We start from the raw sequence: 26760 nt of genomic DNA, 5'->3' as shown, positions 1-26760 counted from the left end.
TTTGTTCATGCTCAGTTACACAGTGGCAAACAAGTCACTTTTTATTTTTCCCCAATATTTTAACAGTTAATTGGTTTTATCCATGTCTTTATCATCATTATTGGATGCAGTGTGTTGTGTGTTGGGGGTTGTATATGGTTGGGGTTTTTTTGGTTTTTGTAAGCTGTCCAGAGACCTTAGTATTGGGGTGGCATATAAAAACTTCAAATAAATAAATAAAACAAGTCAGTGCTTGCAACTGAGTCAGTGGAGCAACAGGTAGATACCTGGGTTCTGTGGATACCTGATACCAACTTTGCTTATATCAAATCTCACAACATGTTGAAAGCATCTGCTTCTTTGAAAGAGATGATTATTGCTTAACTCTCTCTAATCAGACATAACAGTGTAATTCCGGGCTTTCTGCTCTGGAAGTCTGAATCCCAGCTTATATATTGTGACTTTGGATTCAGGAACTGCCTTTCCAGAGAAGAAGGATTCTCTTCCTGGAAGGTTCCTTAGCCTGATTCTTAGGGATCCCCCTTCTCCTTATTCCACATCTCACCCCAATTCAGTATCCCTCTTGGTAGCTTTTCAGAGGGCTTTCCTGATAAGAGGGAGTTGGAGAAGCACAGTTCTGCCAGCACAGTTGATCCCGCTGGAATCAGGATCCAATCCTGCATTTACACAGTGGATGGAATAGTACTGTTTGATAAACAGTGGCTCCTGCCTGACTGATGTTGAGCAAATTTGTTCAGGAGGTCAGTCATGATCATCACTTCAAAGGCAGTTTAATCTCCTTATGTGACAGGGGGGAAAAGAGATTGTGCCATGGAAATAGAGAGGTGCATGAAAACTGGGCCTCAGTGTGGAAAAAATAAGGATGTAGCTTATAGACTATTTGACTTTTTTTCTTTTTGCATACTCACTTACCACATGCATTTACTTTCTTAAAGTATCTAGAGCAAATTTAATATAGTCAGTGGATTATTATATTTTACACGGCTGTCTACTGAGTGAAGTTCTATAATCTGCAAAGTAAGTTGCTGATGAGCTTCCTTGGAGGGACAATTTAAAGAAAGGAGTGAAATCCCATCTTTTACAAAAGGGGATCAACCAAGAATCATCTTAAAGTATTGCTTTTGAGAGCTGCTGTGTTTGCAGGTCATCGGGCTTCGGCGCTGCTTGCACTGCTTCTTAAAAACATAGCCTTAAACAAATCAAGCAGGAGCACATTGCCAGGTAATAATCTCTTACCTTGCAGGTGACACATGCACAATGGCAGATTACACTCAACTGAAGAGCATCCTGCTGGACCTCCAGGCTCACCGCCAGAGACAGCAAACTTACCCAGTGGAGGACAGAACCCAGAAGCGCATCTTAGTTGAAGATATGTTTAACCACTTGGATATAAATGGTGATGGACACCTCAGCAGCTCTGAATTGGCGCAGGTGGGTTTGTTGTTCAGCTTAAATTGAATTATGAAGTGGATTACATTTTCCATTCAGAGTGCAAATTGAATGTAGCCACAGCGAAATTCTTCTGAGAATAGCCGTTGTGAAATGACTCAAAATTAGACTATGAAATCTCATGCTAGAGCTGAACCCTTCCATCTGCCTTAGGAGGTGGCAATGTTATTTTAAACAGTTAAGGCTATTTTGCAAAATAGGAATATACTGTGGCACATTCCTCTCCATCAATTTTTACCTTCCCAGCAAACATAGGTTTGTGCCAGCAATCTTCTTTTTTAAATATTTGCCCTGCTTGCTGCCAAATATAAGACATTATTTGGTTTGAAAAATATTTAAATTAGAAAATCACCAATCATTCCTCTGAGATGCTTTAATAGCATAAATGTTATTAACAGCTTTATTTTCTCACCCTTACGTGCAAGCTTTTGCGGTTGCAAAAGTGTTGATTATAAGTAGAAAGTGAAATTCAAGACAGTGTCATAGAAAATAGCAAACGTTTCTAGCACAGAGTTCCTGTTTTCTTGTCTCCCTTACATATGTGAGAACAACAGAAATTTCATTTCATTTCAATGTAGATGTCTATTCCACCCCATAGCCCAATAGACTTTCTGGGCTGTATACAAATTTGGTTTCTAAGTACATAAGAAAACAGTATACTAAAATCCAAATTAAATAATGCATAACAAAATAAATCAAGATAAGAAATACAAAAATATAAAGGAACAATACGAAATATCAAACACTAAAAGTATCAACAATATCAAAATACATAATGCAACAATATCAAGAACAATACAATAATAACGAACCCACAAAAGCCCTAATAGAAACTCCTAATCCCCAAGCCAAAGCTGAACCACCTGCGCCCTGTGCACTGCCTGGCTATGAAGTCGCAGTCGATGTGTGACCCACGAGGGCTCTACCTCCGCTTCACTGCCGCAGCAGGTGTTTGGCTGTATCTCTTTCCTGCTTTCCCCAGTGCCAGTGCTCCGGCCACAGAAATACCTGGAGCAGGGACCTGCAGATGACAAACAGTGTGAGCAGCAGAAGCTGCACTGATCCACAGTGGGCGCAGCATTGAAGGCCATGGTGAGGGCTAACAGGCCTTTACAAATTCATATGTAAATACTTGTTCAGCTCCCAATGGATGTGTATTTATTAATGCCGTAGTTCTAGCAGCTACTTCGTCAGTAAGCATAGACCTACCCGCAAGAAAAGCAAAATTTCCTTGAAAGTACATGCTGCTTGCCATCAGGACTTCTCAATAAAACATTTATCCGTTATAGGAAGGAAGGACCATGTGCAGAATTTGTTCCTGGCACAAAAGCCTGAGTCGGTATTATCCATGTCATCATCAGTATAACAAACAAAGCAAAAATAAAAAGCAAAACAGGTTCTGTTAGTTTTGTTCTGTATCATCCTGATAAGAGTTATCTTTCAGTAGCATCCTCATTGGCGAATGAGTAAGCATGGTTCTCCGAGAACTTAGTCTTGCCAAGTACACTGAGTGTAGTAACATGCCTGTTTCTAAGTGGTTGATTTTGAAAATTGAAAGCGGAAATAAAGGGAAACTTTTTATTATTATTATTATTATTATTATTGTTATTGTTATTATTATTATTATTACATTTCTATGCCGCCCCTTGCCGAAACCTCGGGGCGGCTTACAACATGAGAAAATACATTGAAATACAATAGTACATAATAAATTACCATTAAATATAAAAATACAAAAAAATACATTGATTTACAAATACAAAATTAAAATTATCAGTATAAAATAAAAATATAGGAGGAGAAAGAGAAGGAAGAAGAAGTTGCCCCGGCCAGATCATATGTTTTAACAATTGAAATGATGTTTAAATAAAAAGGTCTTTACCTGGCGCCGAAAAACCAGTAACGACGGTGCCAGGCGGACCTCTTTGGGGAGTGAATTCCATAGGTTGGGCGCCACTGCAGAGAAAGCCCTCCTCCGGGTACTTACTCACCTAATTTCTTTCATGGAGGGTTCCCGGAGAAGGGACTCTCCCACAGATCTCAAAGGGCGGTCGGGCATATACGGACGTAAGCGCTCGTTCAGGTAGCCAGGACCCAAGCCGTTTAGGGCTTTGTAGGTCATAATCAACACCTTGAATTGGGCCCGGGCTTCAATGGGAAGCCAGTGAAGCTGATGGAGGACTGGAGTCATGTGAGCATAACGCCCCGTCCCCGTCAGCAACCTGGCAGCTCTATTTTGCACCAATTGAAGTGTTCAGACTGTCTTCAGGGGAAGCCCCATGTAAAGCGCGTTACAGAAGTCTAGGCGGGAAGTCACCAGCGCGTGTGTCACCGTCGCCAGGCAGTCGTACTCCAGGTATGGGCACAGCTGATTAATCAGCCGAAGCTGAAGGAAGGCGTTCCTCGCTACCGCTGTCACCTGAGCTTCCAAAGAAAGCTCCGGGTCGAGGAGTACTCCTAAGCTGCGGACCTTATCCCTAAGAGGGAGTGTTGCACCATTCAGGACCAGGTCAAATCCACCCTCTCCGAAACCCAATCCGCCAACCAACAGGACCTCCGTCTTGTCTGGGTTGAGTTTCAGTTTATTGGCCCTCATCCATTCCCTTACCTCGGCCAAGCACCGGTTCAGCACAGCCACTGCCTCACCTGGATTAGTGGAGAATGAGAGGTAAAGCTGGGTATCATCAGCGTATTGATGATTCCGCAGCCCACACCTCCTGATGACCTCTCCCAGCGGTTTCATATAGATGTTAAATAGCAGAGGGGATAGAATGGAGCCCTGTGGTACCCCATGGCATAGCTGCCATGACGTAGAGACATGGTCCCCCAGCACTACCTTCTGGAATCGACCGTCGAGATAGGAGCGGAACCACTGCAAAGCAGTGCCTCCAACCCCCAATCCCGCAAGTCTATCCAGAAGGATACCATGGTCGATGGTATCGAAAGCCGCCGAGAGGTCCAGAAGAACCAACAGGGATGTACTCCCCCTGTCCTTCTCCCTGCACAGGTCGTCGTACAGGGCGACCAAGGCAGATTCAGTACTGTACCCGGGTCTGAAGCCGGACTGAAAAGGATCCAGATAATCAGTTTCATCCAAGAGTGCTTGGAGTTGTCCCGCCACCACTCGCTCCAACACCTTGCCCAGAAACGGGATGTTGGCCACAGGTCTATAGTTAGTGGCCATCTCTGGATCCAGTGACGCTTTCTTCAGGACCGGTCGTATTACCGCCTCCTTTAAAGGGGCAGGCACTCGACCCTCCCTCAGAGAAGCGTTAACCACTTCCAAGATCCAGGTCCCAATCCCATGCTTGGAGTTATTTATTTAACTTCTGAGAAATAAGGGACAGGACTTCTGTGGGCTATTGTAACAACAACTCCCATTAGCTCTACTTATTGGGCACTGTATTTGGGGTTTTAATGTTTGCAAACCACCCAGAGAGCCTTTGGGCTATTGAGGTGGTATATAAATACAACCAACCAACCAATCAATCAATCAATAACAATGGTTGGCAGTTATACTATTCAGGATAAGAATAGAAAACTCCTGACATGTTTCAATGGAAAGAATATAGAGGAGTACCTGTGGACCCTGAACTGTTTGGCATAGGGAGGGGCGTTACTTGTGGATATTTTAGAAGCAAAAATATTTCCAGGTCTGTGGGCCTACTAGACCAAGGTAAAAATCATAAACCATCTCTGAAGATCTATGATCATGGAGCCTATACAATGTAAATACATATCTGTGGATCTGTCTTTATAAGGCAGTATTATGGGTCGACATTAGTGAAAATGCCTAGCACTGACAACAGGGCCAAATCTGGCCCTGATTCCTCCCAAACGTTAGTTGAACTAAGCTGAAACTCTCAGCACTTCTCTGTCTTTCCATTGAAAAAAAAATCAAACAGCTGCTTTTCCATCTCTCACACAGAAACTTACTACTGTTTCTGCTAGCCCCACCCTGCAGGGGAATTGCACTTTTAGAGAACTAGCCACAGTCAGACATTGGGTTTGGACAATATAATAACCAGCACTCAAAGGTTGACTGTGGTTTTTATTGAATCATGGTTTGTTGTTGAAACAGAGTCATCCTGTTCACTGCACCTAGCTGAAATAACTAAACATGTTGAACAACCCACACAACCAATACACAGGTTCTCTTAACAGATTGTTTATACTTAACAAGCCATGATTCATTCACAGGGCTCAAGCTGACAAAAGTCATAACAGAAACCCCAAAGTGTGGGGAAAGGTAAATTTCAAACAACCAAGCTAGGTTAAAGAACTCAGCTAAATTAGCATGTGTCATTGTGGCAGCTTATAACAGGAGACCAAACCCTTTCCTGAATGTATCTTATGGAAGGTGGGCTAGCAGATTCCCCATGAGAAACACAGAAACGTAGAAACAGAGCAAGTCAGAAGGGGTCTCCCAGGCCATCTAGTTTGACCCCCGGCTCCAGCCTGCTCCGCTCATGACATGCCCACCATGTGCATGCCAGCCTAGCTTTGCACATCCTCACCGATGAGGCCTCAACGACCTCTCGTGGAAGCCCATTCCACACCCTTGGGGTCCTAACTGTCAGGAAGTGCTTCCTGTCATCTAAATGGAACCTTGGCTCCCTGAGCTTTGCTCCGTTGGAGCACGTCCTGCCTTCCTCTGCAGGGGAGAACAGGTCTCTACCCATCTCTCATATACCTGTATGTCACCAACATATCCCCTCTGTGTCTCCTCTTCTCCAGGTTGAAGAGACCGAGTTCCCGCATTCTCGCCTCATACCCCATCCCCAACCTTGTGGCCCTACGCTGCACTGACTCTAACCTGGCTATATCCTTTCTGTAATGAGGGGCCGAAACTGAGCACAATACTCCAGTTGCAGGCACACCAGAGTCATATAGAGTGGTAGTAATACCTCTCTCGATCTAGAAGCCACACTTCTGCCTATGCAACCAAGGGTGGCGTTTGCCCTCTTGACCACCGCATCACACTGCTGATTCATGTTTAGCCTACAGTCAACCAGCATCCCGAGATCCCTTTCACAAGTGCTGCTCCCCAGCCACTTGTCCCCTAACCTGTACTTATGACAGCTATTCCTATGCCCCAAGTGCAAGACCTTGCACTTATCCACATTGAACGCCATCCTGTTGTCTCCTGCCCACTTCCATAGTCTGTCCAGATCCTTTTGGATCTGGAGTACCTGCTCCTCGGTTGTGGCCACTGCTCCAGTTTTAGTATCATCTGCAAATCTGAACAGCAGACTGTTCACCCCTTCTTCCATGTCATTGATTAAAAGACATAGTCCTGGGGGACCCCACTTGTCACTGGCTGCCATCCCGATGATTCCACACTAATGGTTACTCTCTGCTTTCGGTCACTCAACCATGCCCTAATCCATCAGACAGTGCTTTGGTGTATCCCAAAATTCCTCAGTTTCTCCACCAGGATATCATGGGGCACTTTGTAAAAGGCCTTGCTGAAATCCAGGTATACCACATCCACTGCATCCCCTCCATCTAGCCATCTTGAAACCTTGTCATAGAATTCCACAAGGTTTGTCTGGCAGGACCTGTTTTTGCAGAAGCTGTGTTGTGTGGCTGTCAGCCTTTCTTCCCTATCTAGCATCACTTGATCTCTCTCTATTATGAGCCTTTCCATTGTTTTTCCTACAATGGATGTAAGGATAACCGGTCTATAATTCCCCATGTCCTTTCTACTACCCTTTTTGAAAATTGGGAGCACTGATGCCACCCTCCAGTCCTCTGGAACTTCACCCGTTCTCCACGAGGTCTCAAAAATGGAGGCCAGCGGGCGTGAGAGAACCCCTGCTAACTCTCTAAGTACTCTCAGGTGTAACCCGTCAGGGCCTGGCGCCTTTGTAATGTCCAATGCCCTGAGGAGCCCCTCGACTTCAAGGGGGGTGACTCTAATCTGTGCCCCTAAGTCCCCAGCCTCATCTAATCTCCTATGTGGATATCCCCCATCCTGCTTTGGGGAGAACACAGAGGCAAAATAGTCATTTAGCATCTGTGCCTGTTCCCTCATATCAGTCACTGGATCTCCTTCCTCCTTATTTAGTGGTCCCACTACTTGTCTCCCCTTCCTCTTCCTGTTTACATGCTGAAAGAAGCCCTTTTTGTTACTCTTGATATTCTTGGTTTCAGCTTGTAATCAGCCTTATCCTTGCAAAGAATCCTTCTGCAACGGGCCTCCTCCTCCCGGTATACCCTTTTGTCTATTTGCCCCAGTACCCATTTCCTACGGAGGTTCCTCTTTCGTCTAATCCCTCTAACCACCGACAATGTCCAGCCCCCAGTCAATCAGACCCAACAATGTCCAGCCCCCAGGAATTGGGTCTGAATGACTGTCTGCTTGCTACTCTCTGCGAGCAATTGTGAGATCCCTTTTAAGTTTAAAGAGTATAAATGGAGGTGAGTGAAGATCCTTTGGCAACCCATAAGGTAACCCAGCCTCCCTCCCCCAAAAAAGTGTATTTGAAATTCACCACTTTCCCTGAAAACAGCCCAAACTGCTCCCATGCTTTTGTGGAGGTGGAAATCATACAAAATGGTTGTGAGGACTGGGGAGATTTCTAGCTTCAACTCAGTGCATTGGAACAGTAGAATTTAAAATCAGAAACACAGCTCAGAACAAGGTTGGAATGATTAATTGATCCAATTTTTATAGTGCCTTTATATTCTGGGTTAGCTTTATTAGAAGCAGGGGAACCCCACATACTTCTAAGCCATTGCTCAGAATTCAGCATAGCCATGGGGCAATGCTTACTACCCCCTGGCCCCCTGAAAGCATCATGGAAATGATATCTGAACCCAAGCAGCATGTGGCACCGGCTGCTACCACTTTTATCTGTGTACAATTTGCAAGCCTTAACATCTTCACAAGACAAAGCAAGGAAGCAAAGTTCATTTTTCATAGATTTCACAGTAATAGCTATACAGAAAAAATAAAGGAGCATAAATTGCATCGCAAAATCACTTCATCACAGGAGCCCTGGGTTTCTGAATCTGACAAACCAGGTATGCCATCTGATTCACAGACATGACATCTTTTTAAAAAGTAGAGTTCCCCAATTTCACTCAGCTCTTCACCAGCAGTGAGTGCATCTCCCCCATCACCATCTGACCCAAGAACAGCTTGCAGCAGAAAAATTGGCTCTTCTTTCCTCTTCTGTTCTCCCAAGAACAATCAATCTCCCAGTTTTTCCAGAGAAAGCTTAGAGGGAGAAAGAATGGATGGCTTTCCTTCCTTTTCCTTCCCTTTTTTCCCTCCCTGCATCACAATCCATAGGGTTCCTATTAGCATATGCCTGTACTCCCAGTTACTTCTGTGGTCTCAGTTCAAAAGCAGTGCAGGATGGTGCTTCAGGTGGATAGTCTCTCTATAAAGAAAATGGCTGGCTTCAGACATGTTAACCTTCGCTCAGTGATTGACAATGAGTTGAGTGTGGGTTGTCATTGAACTATAGGTTGTTCTCATGTTATCTGAACCCAAGTGTGTTAATAAACTATGGTTAATTAACCATAAACCATGGCCCACAAGCTTCTACAACAAGTCATGGTTTCCTTTCATAGCTTGTTCAGCGTGAACAGCCCATAATTTGTTAATGCAACTTGATTCAGACAGCACAATAACCCATGGTTTAACAACAAGTGGTACTCAACCCTTAATGGTGAGTTAGCTTGTCATCTGAAACCAGTTCAGGAAAAGAACACTAATGAGCCTTCATAACCCCTCATTCTAGAATTTGGTAGCAGCCTAGAATCTGAAGTAGCTCATCATTTGATCAAAATATTCATCTGGAAATTGCAGACCTGTTGGACATACTTCATAAATTGGACTCACTGGATTCCTTCTCCCTTGCTCTTGGGATTTTATAGACAACAGTGAGGTGCTGCCTGCACCTTTTGTAAAAGCGCATCACAAAAGTAAACACACCTGCATGCCTCAGGCCCAGCCAGGCCATGGTTCATCTAGCCAGTATTGTAACACTGACTGGCAGTGTCTCAGAGTTTCAGGCAGGAGCTTTGGGGACTGAACCTGGGGACTTCTGTATGCAAAGCAGATGTTTTGCTACTAATCTGTGCCACCCCCTGAGTAGTCTTTAAAAACTGCTAGAGAACTGCAGCACCCACAGCACACATGGGTGCTTCCAGGAGAGCAGGAAGCTAATGCCTCCCCCTTTGGAAGCAGCTGCAGAGTGAAAAGTGGAGGGTGCTGTGAACTGTCCCTTCGTCACTCACACTCAGGAGAATTGCATTGCTAAGGGGAGATATTGTCACTGCCCCCTTCTGGTGCTCCTGCCATTGCCACTTCCTTTTATGAGTGTTTATCCATCGATAGCAATGGTGTGCAAAGGAGCCTATAAGCTGCCTGGTCTTGCCTTCCCTTTGACAGCTGAAATTGACAGGGAGCTTAACCATGCAAGGTTGGATAAGCCGTACTTAGGAAAGACTCACAGACATAATACTAATTCTAAAAAGTGCAATTTTTAGCCTCTCCCCAAATGTGACCCCAATTGCCCTTTTTTGAGGCTCTGAAAAAAAATAAAATAAAACTGGCAGCTGGAATACCAGCTGGTTCACCAAGCAGGAGTCAAAGTCTGGGTGAGCATGCCTGGTCAGGCTAATCATGGCTTGTTCAGCAAACAACTAACCCAGCATGCCGTGGGAAGCACCCAGTACCATGAGTAGTGAGCCAGTTTTATCATCACTGCAGCAACACTGCTCCTCCAGCCCAGGTACATGTTTAACTTTTGTCCTACAGAAGTGAATAAACAGCATCTATTTGTAAGGTCATACTCTCAAGAGCACTACTGAGGTGTAGGTTCAACTCGTTCCCGGCTGTGTGTGAACCTGCCACTGAGAATCAAGCCCGCCCAGACCTTTGAGAGCTGCAAAATGACATCGGAAGGAATTTAGAAGAGGAATTCTGCCCTATTGACTGTGTTGAATTTAAGCAACTCAGATACAGGGCAGGGAAGAGAAACTTCTTTAAAATGTGTAACATGTTCTTGTTGCAGCAAGCTAGATGGCTTTGGAAAATCAGTGGAGATCTGCCAGCTGTTGTGTGTGCTCCCAAATTGTGAAGTGCTAAAGAAAAAGAAAAGAAAGAAAAGAAAGAGAGAGAGAGAGAAAGGAAACCAAGACTTAGCTTGGGAGAGTTGCCATCTTATTTACTTCAATTAACGTCAAACAGTTCTTAAGAAAATGCTCTTTGTTGTCCTTTTAGTTCTTTATCCAAATCCAGTTTTAGTTCCTGGAATATTCTGATCAAAATGCCCCTCCTCTTGTTTACTTTTACAGAATATACAAGGTGTATCTATTAACTGATTTGGTAATTGAAATGTTATTAACATTTAAAACTTCAATGTGTTTATGGAATCAGTTTCATAAATCTACTAAATATATTGCTGCTACAGTAGTTTCCTTCCTGGCATTAAATCAAAGGAGCTTGTCAGTGTTATGAAAAGTTCATCAGTTTTCAGTACAAAAGTAGGCAACTACAGATTTCCATCTTTAAGATTGATCCTGGAAGTTATGGTTGATCTCACTTTTATCAAACAATCCAAATGGTAGGTGAAGGGTTTTTTTACATTATCTCTTGGAATTGCCATCAAATGAAATGAAGGAAATCTGGAATTATAAACAAGACAAAGGATCACTGGAGTATATCAGGAAAGTTTTTGTTTCCCTGGACTTTAGAGAGTATATATGTCATGGGGTTCTCTGTGATGTTGTATAAAATTCTGATACAAGCATTCTGTGATATAAAGATTCTGTACCTCTTTTTGGGTTTTATGGTGATGTTTGGCAAAATTGATTTCAGTCCTATCATTTTTGAATACTATAAGTGCGGATTTGTGCTACTGTGTTGCTACCCTGTACAATAACCCATGACTAGAACAAATAAGGCTATTTAATTTGACGAGGTCCCAATGTTAATCTTTTTCCCATTAAAAAAATTATAATGACTGCACCTCTCTTCCTCTTTTCAATAGTTGATTCAAAGGGAAGATCTGGAAGATGATTTCTTGGATTGTACAGCAGAAGACCTTCTCCGTTTTGATGACTATAATAATGATGGCTACCTAACCCTGCAAGAACTCTACACTGCGTTCCGTAAGTGATGCCATCAATACATACATATTTATTTATATTTTTGAGGTTGGTCTGTTTCATTTGGCTGCGCCAGCAGCACGCAGTGGGATGAAGGCTTTGTAGGACAGGGATCACTGCTCTAGCAGGGAGGCTAAAAAAACCTCTTTGCTGCTTGAATCTTACAAATGCAGTCTTCCCCTGGCAGCGTTAATGCATGTGTGTTTCCTGTGCTATGGAGAATAACAGCAATTGTGTTGTTCATGGAAGGTGAGCACAAGCAGTAGAAGGAGCTGCAAATGTCTCCATCTTGGTTGCTTTAAGGATGAAAGAAGGCTAAGAGATCATGCAGGGAAAAGCTTACTTGTAGTCAGAGTCAGAATTATTCTGATTGCTAATGAGTAAAGGAATACTAAGCAATCATTCTAGACTGGGATTTCTCCTACAAATTGCATTTATTGTACTTTTATTTTTAATGTCAAAATATATGTTTTTTTTACCTTATAGGATGCAAAGCTTCTTCAAGAAGTAGATGTGTGGGGGGGGGCGGGGGAGGAACTTTCATTTTCCTCTATGAGTGCTTCTTCATGTGACATTTATTATGTACTTGCTATCCATGGTTGTTTATGGGTTCTAATTTTATCTTCTGTTTTTAAATAATAATTATGGCAAGTGTTTTGTCTAGAGTAGGGCAAATTAGATACTTTTCAGAAAGTGCTTTCTCCACATATATAGTTGTGCTATTCCAGTACAGCACAGTGCCTCCTAGAGATTATGTCGCAGAGAAGCAGAAAAGGAACCACTCTGTGTGGAGCTGAGATTAAACCAAAAGCCGATGCAGCAGGCTAACAGCCTTGTGTAGAAAAGTTCTTTGTTTTTGCAATGTAGAAAAGTATAATTTTTCTGATTGGGCTATGAACTTACTCCTACAGTGAAGATGTGGTAGTATCACTGGTATAAATGGTAAAAGAATATAAGGTGCCCTCCCACCCTAAATCAGCCATTGATGGAAAGTTGTAGAACAGAGATTAGTGGAGGTTTGCTTTAGTAATGGCTTTGATTGCTGAATTATTGGGATGTTTTATTGTTAGTGGAAGTATTATGAAGACCTCTACATATGTTATTCCTTGCTATCCACAAGAAACAGTCTAGCAGTAATAATATTTGTTTTCTTATGGAAATTTTATCCAGGGAATATTGATGACACACAGTTTGCTCTGACATCTCTTCCAGGATGCTTCACGGTGACCCTAGACCTGTTGGGGTCATTTGGGGTAGAAAAATGCCCAGGGAGGAAAGATTAAACACCTTGCTTAACTCCCATTCCCGAATTCCTTCTTCTGACATTCCTTCTCTTTTTCTTTTTAACAAACAAATGAAAAAGAAAAGCCTATCACTGGCAGAATTTAATTTCCTATATTACATTTCTATTTTTCCCAGTTGCCAAAACCCTCTGGGTAGTTTACAAAGATTAAAATCCTAAAAATACCTCTGTGCTATAGAAATCTATGCAAAATGTCTATTTAGGCACCATGAAATTGCTACAATATTGGTTTTCCATGTATGTATCCTAAATCACTTAGATATTAATGACTTATGCATACCATCAACCCACATCTGTTGAAATACCTTACATTGGCACAGTACAGTATTTGCTCTGTCATAGAGCAACATAACCCTGCTTTGCACACTCACTATTAGAAATGGCAAATGCAATTCTCTTGACCAGCTCTGGAATTCAAGAGAGATTCGCAGTCATGGATCCAGGCTTTTGAGGGCCTTGGGCAAGGCACTCTCAATGGACTTACCACCGAGTCTATCTTCTCACCACTATTGTCACCAACTGTTCTTGACCCTCTTCTTTCTCATCGTTGCTAATGCTTTCTTGCTCGATAGGCAGGGAGCCAATGAGCAAGCGGGCAGAGGACTCTTCTGCTCCTCTTTCTCACCATTTTCATTCTCTGGGCCAGAGCAAGAGATGGAGGAACAAGCAGGCTGCCAGGGTAAAGAGGAGGAACAACTCAGGGGGGTCTTGGTGGGCCCAGCTGAGATGTAGGTCCTTGGCAGATGCCCAGCCACCTCTCCCCTTGAAGCCAGCCTAGAGATAGAGGAGAACCATTATACAGATCGGGGAAAGAATGGATAGAACAAGTTCCAAAGCTGTCTGTCTATCTAAGGTTTTTGTATACCGTCCGACTACCACTATCTCGGGATGGTTTCAGATTTTCAGATTCAGACCCAGGTCCTCATTGACCTACCATCTTTCCTATCAGTCCCACTGTTTCACAAGCAAACTTTTGAAAAAATGAAAGCAAAACAAAAGTAAGGAGGGTCAGCAGTGATATACTGGGGCTGCCAAGCTTCATCCTAACCTCTGATTGCTCCTGAGAGTGCTCAAAAGCACCCACTGCTGCCAGCATTTATGAAAACCATAGTTTGCAAGGCTTCCCACATCAACTATTGCAGTCGTTATTCACCAGGTACCAAAATGTGCTAGTAAGCATGCCCAGGAGTGCCCAGATCTCAGTGCTTGTCACGCGATCTCTTCTGTTGCCAGTGGAGTTGCATCTCCAGTTGCATCTCCTTTTCTCCACCGTTGCAATCATGTTCACTTGGTAAGGGCCTTGGGTGAGCTCAATTTAAAGGCTGGCATGAGCCCTGCTTTTGAAGCTTTGTTGGATAACTCTTGGAAAGTCTCCCATGCTTTTCTGATAGATCTCTGAAAAAGCTGGGTTGGGGAGACAAGCTAATTATGGGGTGAGCTGGTGGAACTTACTCATTACTAATATAGATATTGCCTCATGGAAGCTAGGCTCTAGAGGATATTGTCAACACAAGCATTTCCAACAGGATTTTGAACTTACGAATAAATGCAATTTTCAGTCAGAAAATTCTATTTGATATAAAAATATAATCTCCTTTTAGAAGTTTTGAAGTCATAAGATATGGGCAATTACTTTCCCTCTGATGTTTAGAACTCAAGAAGAAAGTACATGTTTTATTTTTACACCAGGAATTATCTGGGAAGTGGCATTTTACTGCATGAATTCTCGCCTTTCCCATGTTTGTCACATGGAGACCATATTCTGGAATAGCACTTATCCTTCTTTTCTGATGACTTTTTACCTTCTTCAATGCAATAAAAATGAGTTCCTGTTTTTTGAATATCAATTTTTGTAGGAACATATACACATGCGCACATGAGTTTGGGGCGGGGATATAGAACTTGATCAGATTGGGTCTGTTTTGCTCTGTGGGTGCATTTAATTCATTGCATCCACCTGGAATAATAGATATGTAATAAAGCATAAAGCCTCATGTGTTAAGTAGGCTATAAAGTGGATTAACCTTGCCATAAAAACTTGACACGCAGTTACTGGGGAGCATATTTGGATCAATGGGTTTTCAAAGTCACATGAAATGTAAGTTAAAATCCAAGGGGCCTTTGAATGTATTTGTGGCTCATTGATTTTTAAATAGGCAATGAAATCTGAGACAGGAGCAACAAATTACAGAGTGACCTAAATTAGTGAGAAATGCTTAAAATTATAGGACACATAGAATTCTGTAGCCAATTCTCAAAGCATATCTCAGCATAACCCACGGGAGCTCTTTTTCAGAACTGTTTTCTTCCTCAGCCATTTAAATGGATATTTGTAATGTTGAGCCGCTGACCATCAAAATGACACAATGACATTTTTGTGTGCAACAGGGAAACAAATTGCAAATTGCAACCCGTCACAGTTTAAGAAAGGCTGAAAAGAGATTCTGGGGTAGTGATGGACAAGCTTCCGCATGCTTTCCTTTTTGACCCCCAGAGCCACTTTCCTCTTCCTTTCCATTCTATCCTACTGTAGACAGTCAGCCTCTTGGGGCAGGAAGTGGTCCTCTTTTACTCCATAAAGCGCTACGTATCCCGAGGATGCTATTTAACTAAAGACAAAAGAACCTTTAAAGCTTGGAAACCTGTGTGAATATTCTACCATTGTCCTTAGTATTTGTCTTAGTTGAAATTAGTTTTAAACGAGCACTTCTTCAAATGCATTTTTTGTCATTCTTGTGAGGATAAAAGAAAAAGAAATGCTGTTCAAATGGGTGTGTACTCCAGGCTTGGCTTACATGGCGGTGGAGGAGTTAAGAAGAGGTGGCTGACAGGTGCGCCTTCCTTCTTTCACCTTAAAAAGTGTTGTGGTAGCTCTTGAAGTGCTGCTGCAACAATGTCCTCATTTCATCCCTGCTCCGAGGGACTCGGGTCAGAGTGGTTTACCAAGGCACATGGGTGAAGCGTTCTTATTTTTTTAAAGCTGTAAAAACATTTCTCTTTCCAAACTGTCACAATATTCTCTGCTTCCTTCCTGCCACTTCTGACTTCCCGAGTGCATTTTGCAGCTGGAAGCGATAATGTGTAAGAAATTTGCTCCATCATTTTCTTTTTTTTGTACACTTCTATGCAATGCACTTCTCTCAGATATGAATGAAGGCCAGAACTTTGCAGCCAGGAATCTCTACATATCCAAGATTATGATGCATGCCACAAAGACAAAATTGTGTTCGACAACATATGCATATTCAAAAACTGTGCAAGGAAAATGGCATACATTTCTGTTTTTAATCTATTATTTCATTTATATCCTGCTTTTTTCCTACCAAGGAATCCAAGCAGCTTACATTTTCTTCCTCCTTCCCATTTCATCCTTACAACAACCCTGTAAGGCCTAGGGTAAGCTTTGCTTGAGAATCTCTCTTAAGCCCAAATTCACCCAGTAAGCTTCATGACTGAAAAGGTAATTAAACCTGGATTTCCATTCCAATATTCTGACCACTATTTAAAAAGTGCAGAACTGTGTGCTTTAATATGTACATTAAGAAATATATATAATGAAAAACATGTGCAGATTTCCCTACATTTAAAAAAAATATTGCAGGCTCATTTGGAAAAAGGATGGAATGATCCTGAACTCAAAAACCCACACAACAATCTTGGCAAAATTGATAGATCTGTTCATCCCTTTTAAAGATCACTGCAGTGGCACAAAAGTTTTTTTTTTTTTTTAATAAAGACACCCCTCATCCAGCCTCTTGCAAAAGAAAATTGAAGTAAACTTCATTTTCCCTGCAAAGAAGCAGAAATTCCCCTAGCATCTTCCTAAAGAAGTGTGGTGTTATTTTAGGGATATCATCATTTAAATAGGCTTGCACACAACCAGTTGTAACACATAGCAAGTACAATTTGATTTAAGTGAGCACACAGAAAAGTTTTTAAAAATGAAAAATGTGTGCAGATTTCCCCACATTTTTTAGAAAAATATTGTGGGCTCATTTGGAAATAGGATGGAATAGGCCTGAACTCAAAAACGTACACAAAGATCTTGGCAAGATTGACAGATCCGTTCATCCTTTGTAAAGATCACTGGAGTGGCTCAAATATATCCACCTGCTTTTATTTACTTCCAACTAAATCCGCTGTTGCACGATGAGACTTTGAGTGACAAAACATGCACGTTAGATTATGGTTAGATCATAGCAGAAATTCCCCAGACCCAAGTTGGTAATGTGCCACAAATGAATGATACTAATATGTGTTTACAGATGGATTAGCATAAATATTTGTAAGCATCAGTGGCTCACATTAAAGTGCTGAATGATGCTACTGAACTTGAGAATGGACGACTTTCATGTTTTTAATGTGTATTTCAATTTTACCTTTCTGGATTAATTTTTTGTTGTAACCTTTTAAGATCGCTTTGTGAAGGTGCTTAAGTCTTTAGATGCTCATTAGTGAAAGCACTAAAATCTACCTTGATCACATATAAATAACATAACATAGGTGTAGGGATGTGCATGGTATGACAAGCACAGTTTGGATATTATTGGCTTTGATTAATGGATAGCATTAGACAGTGATGCTCAGGGGTACCATTTACAAAGATTATAGTTTTACTGTCTTAAGATGCTCACATCCTGGTAACTATGATCTAACATGCATGGTTTATCACTTAAAGTCCCATCAATCAACAGTATATTTACTTGGAAGAAAATAAAAGCAAATGGATGGAATTCCTTCTGACTAAACATAGAATCATACACAAGATAAATCTCAGCTGAATGTAGCAAGTGCTCTCATGGAACACTGTTGAATGTAATGCGATGTGAATTGAGATGTGAAAGAAATTTGTTCACATTTTGATATAAAAGCATCACATTCACATTTTCTAAATGAATATGCAAACTAAGAAGGAATTATTCTTTGTTGTTTGGTTGCATAAAATGTAGTGTGTTTATGTGTATGTATAGATTCATTAGAAGAAAATGTGCATATAAATGTGTTTTAATTTTTGAAAAGACACATCTTTATTTGCTTACTTATTTAAAGATTTCTATTCCATCATTTATTAAAAATCACATGATAGTTTACCAAAAAAATTAAAATCAATTATTTCAGCAGTAAAACAATTAAAAATCCTTAGTGCCAGTACTTGATGCTAAAATAAGTACAATACCATTCTACAATTTAAAAACTGGGTTCATAAAATGGTTTTAGCCTGGAGCCAAATAAGTACAGCGTTAGTCCCAGGTGCACCTCTTTGAAAATCAAGTTCCATAAATAGGGTGCTGCAGCAGAAAAGGCCCTTCTCCTCATAACAACCCTCCTCACCTCTTTCATGGAGGGCTCTCAGAGAAGAACCTCCTCAGAGGATCCCTGTGGCATTGCTCTTGATTTCTCTAGCACTCTCAAATCCTTTCATGTTAAGGCACACATCCATGAGGAGATAGTAATTAGGCCAATTCTAAAAACCTTAAGCTGGGTCTAGATGTTGTTGATAACTATAGGCCAGTAGCCAACTTTCCCTTCCTGGGCAAGTTACATGAGCAGATCGACTCCAAGCACTCTTGGATGAAATAGATTGTCTCGGTCCACTTTAATCAGGCCTCAAACTCTGGCCTTTGAATGGAAATGACCTTTGTCATCCTGTTTAATTACCTTTCATGGGAAAGGGATAGGGAAGTGCAGTTTGTGGATTCGTTTTGACATCTCAGCGGGTTTTGATACTGTCAACCAGTGGTATCATTCCTGGTATTTTGTCTGGACTGGGAATTGAAAGCTCTGCACTGCTGTGTTTCCGGCCCTACTTGGATGACCCATTCCAGAAGGGGTCACCAGCGGATTATTGCTCTGTGCCTTGGCAGTGTCATGAGTGCTCGTCCTGTCAACTTCAGGTGTGTTTGTGGGAGATCCCTGCCATCTCTGGGCTTGAGACACAGAAGGTTCATCAAGAGAGCTTCAGGAAATGAGTAATAGAAGGGGTTCAACACTTCACTTTGCATATGCAGAAACTCTTATGGAACAGTAAAGATCATTAAGCAAAGAAACTCTGATGAGACTGATACTGCTTGGAGGAAGAAACATGCTATGGGGTTTCACAAGGTTCATTTTAATCTTCCATGCTATTCAACACCAACATGAAACTGCTGGGGCAAGTTATCCAGTGGTTTGGACTGGGGTGTTATCAATAAGAAGAAGATACCCTGTTCTGTTTATCCAGGTGAGGCAGTGGCTGTACTGAATCAGTACCTGAGTACAGTAATTGACTGAATGAAGACCAAAAACTATGATTAAATTCTGGCAAAATAGAAGTACTTTTAGTGGACAGTTCACCTGCCCAGCAGAGTGATATGCAACCTGTTCTGGAGAGGGTGGCACTTCCCCTAAACATTCAGGCTCATAGTTCAAGGGTGTTCCTGGATCCAACACAGTCATTAGATGCACAAGTGGACTCAGTGGACTCATTTATTCACTTAAGCTGATCGGCCAACTATATCCCTATCTGGACAGGGACAGCCTAGCTATAGTTATCCAAGCTCTGGTAACCTCTTGATTGGTCAGATTCCTGCAATGTTATATTGTTACTGTTGTTTTATATGATAATTTTATTGTTTTACCATTTTAAGGGTTGTGATTTTGGTGATTGTTGTAAATCCTCTTAGAGATTCCTGTTGGAATAGTTAGTGGCATACAAGTATGTGTGTGTGTGTGTGTGTGTGTGTGTGTGTGTGTGATATACATGGGCTTCCTTTTAAACTGGAAACTTCAGGTGGTCCAAAATAGGACAAATAGATTGTTCAGAGGGACTAGATATGACTGAGATGTTCATACTAGGCCAGTACTTCACTATCTGTACTGCCTGCCAGTCCATGTCCAAGTGTGAGTCAAATGCTGGCAGTAACATCCAAATCCCTAAATGCCTTGGATCAGGTAACCTGAAGGATTGCACAAACCTGACTGGACCTAAGATCATCCTCAGCCATCCTTGGGCAGGAGCCCCTGCCAAAGGAAGTCAGGTGAGCAGCTCCTGAGAAGAGGACTTTTTCTACTGTGGCATCCCAGCTGAAGAATGACCTTCCCAGAGCAGCTTGCCTGGTTCCTGTGTTGTATACTTTCTGGTGCCGGGAGAAGTTTTCCCTGGAATACCAGGAATTTTAGTCTTGCAGTCTGTGTTGTTTTGAATCCTTTATGGTATTCTAAATCTTTGTACTGTACTAGGTTTTACACTGGAGAGGATTCTTCTATTTTAGAGTTTTCCTTTGGAGAGGGTACTTCTATTTTATACTGTAGTTTGACACTTCTAAATTTTTATAGTGTATTTTGTTTTTAATTTGTTCTGAACTGCCCAAGAAGCTGTTGCTGTGGGGCAGTGTAAGAGTGAAATAATAAATAAAATGCAAATGTTAAAGGAAACAAAAAAGAACATTGTCTTTCGTCATAGATGAGGTTATATGAAAGTAATATTGGTGATGTGTGTACTGTGATGGCCAAATCCAGTATGGAAGCTATCACTTTGTCTTGTAGTCATCAACTCATAAATATGTTCCTCAGCCATTGAGGCTACTAAGATGCTATCCTGGCCATTTTCAGCATAGAATGACCCAATGAACAATGAAATAAGAGCAACTACTGATAAGGCAGAACACAGGGAGCTGCCACTGAATTGGCATGGAACAGTCTAGCAATTTGGAAGGCTTGCAACCCAGCTCAGTAGGACTTAAAATATGCTCATATGACAGCTTTTGAATAGATCTTTGGGAATGATATCTGACTGGAGGTCATTAAATTAGGCAAGTCACTTCTAAGATTTACCTTTATGTCATTCCCTAATGAGAAAAGGAGTAGGAGGACGTTGGCAGATGTGATGTTCTGGCTGAGGGGAAGATAATGCTCCCTTCCAGTGCTGGATAATATAATCAATGTGGGCAGGTCAATTAGCAATACAAACATGTCAAAAAGAAGTAAAACATGTATTCAATCACAATGATCTTGTCTTGTCAACAGAGTGTGAATTATTAAGATGTCATTAACATTGACACTAAAGTCTCTGTAAATTTTAACCCAGTGCTCATTAGAGTTCTGCAAAATGACATTCATTTATGACAGCTTAGCTCAGTATTTCATCAGCCTGCAGGACAATATAATGGAGCCCCTCAAAGGGACACTGGTTTAAGAAGCAATCCATTCCTGTGTCTGCAGATCCACAATATATTTTTGGAGATCTCTTTATTGTGGCTGCTAATAGCATCCCTGTGTGTTTACCCACAGGGAAGTTCTGTTCTATTTCTGCATTAATCTGTGATTTTTGAAAAACGAAAATCAACACAGACCTTTGCAGTTACATATTTGAATAGACATTCCATAAGTTACTTTCTCTAAAAATACAAAGCTTATACGATTTTGAGTGATGAAAACTGACTTTGCATCATTTGAAATCTGATAGCCAGCTGCACATTCTGGGTGGTGCAGATCCTGTCAGGTCAGGGCAAACTTTCCAAAGGATTTTGTTTATCAGATCTTTTCAAAGTGCTTCAAGTAAATAGATATATGAACATACAAGGGCAGAGTCTGGGGGATGCTTGTAGCCATCCAAACCCAGAGAATTCTGAGTATTTAATGCAGGATAGGAGAAGCACAAAGGTAGAGCTGCAAGGCAGTGCTGCTCCCATCCCCTCCCTGGTCCAGGAGCACCCTCAGACCCTTCTCTGAGGTTGCACAGTCTCAGAGAAGCAGTTCTTTCTGCACAGGCTTTGAGAGGGATGACTGGGAATCTGAATGCAAGCTACAAAGTTGGAGTATTTTTACATCCGCACAGCTGGGACACAGAAGAATTCTGTGGGCCTCCAGGTGCTGCCTAGAGGGCCATAGGATTGCTCTGCAAAATAATTTTAAAGATTAAACTTCTCAAGGGCCCTACTTACAGAATATTCTTTGCTGGCATTATTTAGGCTACAAAGTAGACAACCCTGAGACCATTGATTTATTTAGTACGTTTTCATACCACACCTAAGCCAAATCTCCATGGCTCACTTTACAAGCCAATACTTCTGGAAAGACCCTCCTTTTGGGGCCAGAGGAATGTTTGGGGATGACCCGAGGGAGGGCCTTCTTGGTGGCTGCTTGTAGGCTGAGGAACACCTTCCCAAGGAACACTGGGAAGATTGCTCCTTCTCTGCCGTCCTGCTGCAAATTGGCAAATACCACTTTATTTGAGAAGGCCCATTGGCCCATACATGGATCAGTTGGGATGGATTGTGTTTTTAATAGTATATTTTCTGTACTTGTTAGGGTTTTGTGATATTTTAATGCACTGTTTTAATCAATATTAAATGTTTCTGGCCCAGCCTGATCTGCCTGTGGGAAGGGTCCACCAGCCAGGTGCAAAGGCAGCAGCCTTCTCCTCTTCTTTGTCCCAGCACTGTGGGCCAGAGATAGACTGCATCTACCCATGGAGGCTTCACCAGTGGCCCCCATTTCCTCCTTCTGCTGCAACTGGGGTTCATTTCTTAGGCCTCAGCTCAGTTGCCAATGCCTGTCTGTAAATCACAGCAGGTGTATGAGATGAAAGGTGGATGTGAAATAAAGACTTGCTGGTCTTTCTAGGCCAGGCACACAGAATTGACCCAAGGGGCTCCCCATGAGCCTGAGGCAGAGGCACTTCCCCTGATCAATGGCGGCTCTCCTTGGGCCCTCCCATCTCCTGGGCAACCAGGGCAAGCAGAAGGGCCCCTCAGGCAATAACTCATAAACACACACACACATGTGAATGTGAAAGCACGATGCTTAACACATGCACACATTTTCACAACATGACAACGGGACTGAATCTGAGTCCCCCACCTTAATGTCATGATTCCCATGCTTGGCTGAAATAAAATACATCCGGAGTGTGCCTCATGCTTGTGTTGGGCTGGTGACATGTTGGGATGGTCCCTTGTTTGTCAATGAGGCCATGAAATCCAGAGCCACCACACACAGGTACCCTAGCCACGGGGATTAATGTCCCCCAAGACCAGTAACTTTGGTGAGTTCAACGTCTCAAGCAAGCCAGCTTTGACAGCTCAGGCAAGGACACTGTTCGGCTGCAGGTTGGCCACTGCAGGAGGAGAATCCCTGGTCTGTCCAGCAGGCCCAACACAAGATGTGAATACTCAGACTCGGAGTTGGACAGACAGGGGGCCTAAACAGAGAAACAGAATTCCTGTAGACCATGGCAAGCCCCCTCCCCAGCTTTCCAGTCTGTCCCGGTGCTGAATCAAGTGCCGTAGTGGGCATTGCTAGGAGAGGTTAACTCTTCCCTGCTTGCTCCTCCAGATCTTGGTTACACAGGCCAGATCGCCTGCCTATTCCACTATCGAATCATGGATAAGGGAGGTCTTTCTGTGCACTGATCTAGCACTGAAAAGCGACATCTGAGCGCAGTCTGATGGGACAAATGCTAAACCAGCACGGACTGCTGGGACACAGCAGAGCTGTTAATTGCCTTTTCTTCTTTAGAAAGGGTTTCTTCCTCTTTGGGGGAAGAACCTATTCACCAGCATCAGCACTAGTTTTACTTCTGTAAGAATGGGTGATAATGAACTTAAGTGGATGGCAGATTTTCTTACTATCTTGATTTTTTTAAATGATTGAAGTAGATTCACACATGTATACACAGGCTTTGAGGAATCCCTCATTATTCAACACTTCACTGACACTAGCTGAACACTGAAACTTCCTCAAATGAAAAATATTGTATTTAAAGGCATATGATGATTTTCCATGGTTCTTGATATTGCTGCTTCCTATGCACAAATTATCTTTTGGGGAGCCATCTGAGCATAGTGAGAATTTGTCCCCTCCCCACAATGACCCCAGAAGGTTGAACTGGAGATCACATCCCCTTGCCCCTTCCCACAACTGGCTTGCAGAAAACGGTGCCAACTGGCCTCCAAGCTCAGAAAATTGGCCTTGGAGAGTGTGAAAAGCAGCTGTTTTGGTGAGCTGGGAAGGGATAAGCCCGGAAAGCCAAATATGGGTTATCCTGAGCTTTTTCCTGCCTCTTTCCCCCACCCCCTCCGAAACTCTTGCTCTACCATGTTTCCCTGAAAATAAGACCGGGTCTTATATTAATTTTTGCTCCAAAAGACGCATTAGGGCTTATTTTCAGGAGATGTCTGGTTTTTTTTCTTGCCCCAAGAGGCCTTCATGATTCCTTTCTTGTACTCAACAGAATAGCTCTTTCTTTTTGCACCCGTCTTGCATTTTTCATCCATGCATTAAGTACGTCCATTACAAAACACGATGTACTGACATTATTTGTGCGTTGTGTCTGCTCTCTGGCCATTCAGCAATAAGTCTCATGTTCATCTGTTTGCATAGGCATTTACCTCTTGTCCAAAGCAGCCCACTTCGGTATTTACGAATACTTAGTTATAATGTATGTTATCATTTATTTTAAGTATTAATGTCAATATTATTATTTATTTATATTTAATTATATATTAACATTATTTTATAATTCAGTATGTCTGTTGTGTGTTGCAATGGACATACTACCATGTTTCCCTGTCCATCTGACTGATGATCTTAACTGGGGCTTATTTTTGTGGTAGGGCTTATGTTACAAGCATCCTGAAAAATCATGCTAAGGCTTGTTTTCCAGTTAGGTCTTATTTTCAGGGAAGCACAGTAGATGGGCTAAAAATCCCATCCAGTAAAAACTACATAATAGGAAGATTAAGGAGGCCAATACTGCTCCTCTCACACAGGATGATGAGAAGCTGTTGAACTCAGAAGTACCAGTCACTGAAAACATAATTGATGGGACCACACTCTTACTGTTACAGTTGAAGAGGGATTCGTATCCATATGTAACCTCACCTTTATTTATACATGCTCCTTTTTGTGGGCATACGTGAGGTGGAAAACCAGTATTGTTTCATAGAGCATTTGATTTGTAGAAGAAAGACAATGGTTCAAGAAGTAAAACACAGGAGATGTCAAGCAAGACATGTAGTTAACTGCATGAATGAGATTAAGGTGCACTTTATTCAAACAGTGGCTGCAGGGAGTCCCAAGCAGCAGCAGGCCCTAGCAGAGGTGGAGTGGAGGCTTAAACTCTTCCCTCTCCATAGTTCTCACAAAAATAGCTATCCTGAAGCTGCCATTCTGTACTTCTAAGTAGAGCAGCCCCCGTTACTGTCACTGCGGAGGGGGTGTTGTTCATCAGGACCACAACAGTGCACGAAAGCTTAAACTCTTCTTTACCATCCTTTGGGTCCCAATTTGGTTGCATCCTGGCTGAAAGTTACATTTAGAAACATGCACATGCTAAGTGCATTTGTGCAACTGAGATCACATCCAGTTTGCTGTGAAGTAACAAAAAAAAATTTTACTGTTCAGCCTTTCCTAGGTGTCTAGGCCTTACTGGTGGTTTCCAAGGAAACATATGGTAATGATGAAACTCATTACCAGGTGCATTTCTTCCAATCTTTGGCAAACCCAGTATAGTACCACTTGATGTGTATGCCCCGATACTAAAATACTGGACCCGTAGTTTTCTTCCCTATGGAAAGGTAAGTTTTACGAACACAAACCATGCTAATCTACCATTGTGCTATTTGCCAAAGTTTTGGCAAATGCTGTATATATCCAAGCCATTTATTCTCACTTCTCTGAATCCATATGAAACCCTCTGTGTCCTTACACACAAACTTGCTTTAGTTATATTCAAATGAACAACAGTAGCACCAGAAAGGCCTGCTTTTTCCATGCTCATCTGCAGAAAGCATCGTCCTTTTCACTGCTGGGCTAAGGGTGCCTTCCTGTACACTTCTACTCAAACACAAGTCCCACTTTAAGTTCAGTAAGACTTTCTCTTAGGTAAATGTATAAAGTTTTGCTGCTTGTCATGGCCCTAAACTATCCACCAATTGGATGCTATGCTTTCCCCGTCAGGCTTTATCACTTCACTATGTGGTCTTCTTTCATGCTCTGGCAGTTTTTAGTGCCAAAGTAGGAAATAATTCATTAGTTTACCAACATTGATTTGTTTCTCCTGTGAGCTATGCTACAGCTACATTTCAAAGATGCCATAGCAAGCAAGGGAGTTTCAGACCGCCACATCAGACTGAGGCAATGTTGAAAGATGATACTTAAAACTCCTGAGGGAAGAAATGAAGTTTCCTTCAAAGTGACTGAAGCAATTGCCTTTGAGCTATGTTTGTCTCAAAAATATACTCGGCAACATTATTAAACAGCCTGTTTATTCAATGCCTCCCGGAAGAATGAATTATAAGCAATTCAATGTGATAACCCTATAGTCTGGTGATGGGGGCCAGAGGGGGACTGATGGGAGGAAGCTTCAGCTGGAACATAAGAGCACTTGGCAAATTGCTTCAAATCTGCTCAACTCCAGTGCTGTTTGAAAGCACACTTTGATATTCGGTTAATTTGGTAAATTCTTCATGTATTACCCTTGACATAGCATGAAGAGTAACTATCCCATGATGGCCAAACACACATGCGTGTGTTAGATAAAGATGTAAAAAGGAGGAACACAATAAAATTGTATCCAGTGCTGTATTCCCCAGTTCCTTATATCTGTTTCTGTTCTTTTCTCTATTCATGAACCCAAATATCACAGCTCAGTTCCCCTTTAATTGCCCTGCAGATGAGGATTCTTGTTTGCTTCCCATTAAGGCATGGAATTTAAAAAACAACAACAGGCAAATGTGCATTCTGGCAGAGTTCTTAATTGTAAACAAAAGTATTTGTGCTGCATACAGATATTATGGTGGTATCTCCTCTGGGAATTTTGCAGCAGAGTGTGGGTGAACTTCTGTCTTGGATGATTTAGTTCCAGGGAATCTGCACAGCACAGGAGACTAGATTAGTTA

General features: G+C 42.0%; 1 protein-coding gene across 1 annotated transcript in view; it reads left to right on the top strand.

The window, feature by feature from the left end:
- Positions 1-26760, top strand: part of FSTL4 (follistatin like 4) — a 326227-nt gene that overhangs the window by 114809 nt on the left and 184658 nt on the right. Inside the window, exons 3-4 of the mRNA XM_044454601.1 lie at positions 1244-1431; positions 11460-11580. Of these exons, the coding sequence (XP_044310536.1) occupies positions 1244-1431; positions 11460-11580 (309 nt within the window). The remainder of the gene's footprint in view (positions 1-1243; positions 1432-11459; positions 11581-26760) is intronic.

The sequence above is a fragment of the Varanus komodoensis genome, unplaced genomic scaffold (genome assembly GCF_004798865.1).
Source record: "Varanus komodoensis strain SLA01 unplaced genomic scaffold, ASM479886v1 scaffold7_3, whole genome shotgun sequence".
NCBI classification, from domain to species: Eukaryota; Metazoa; Chordata; class Lepidosauria; order Squamata; family Varanidae; genus Varanus; species Varanus komodoensis.
This window is presented reverse-complemented; position numbering and strand designations above follow the sequence as displayed.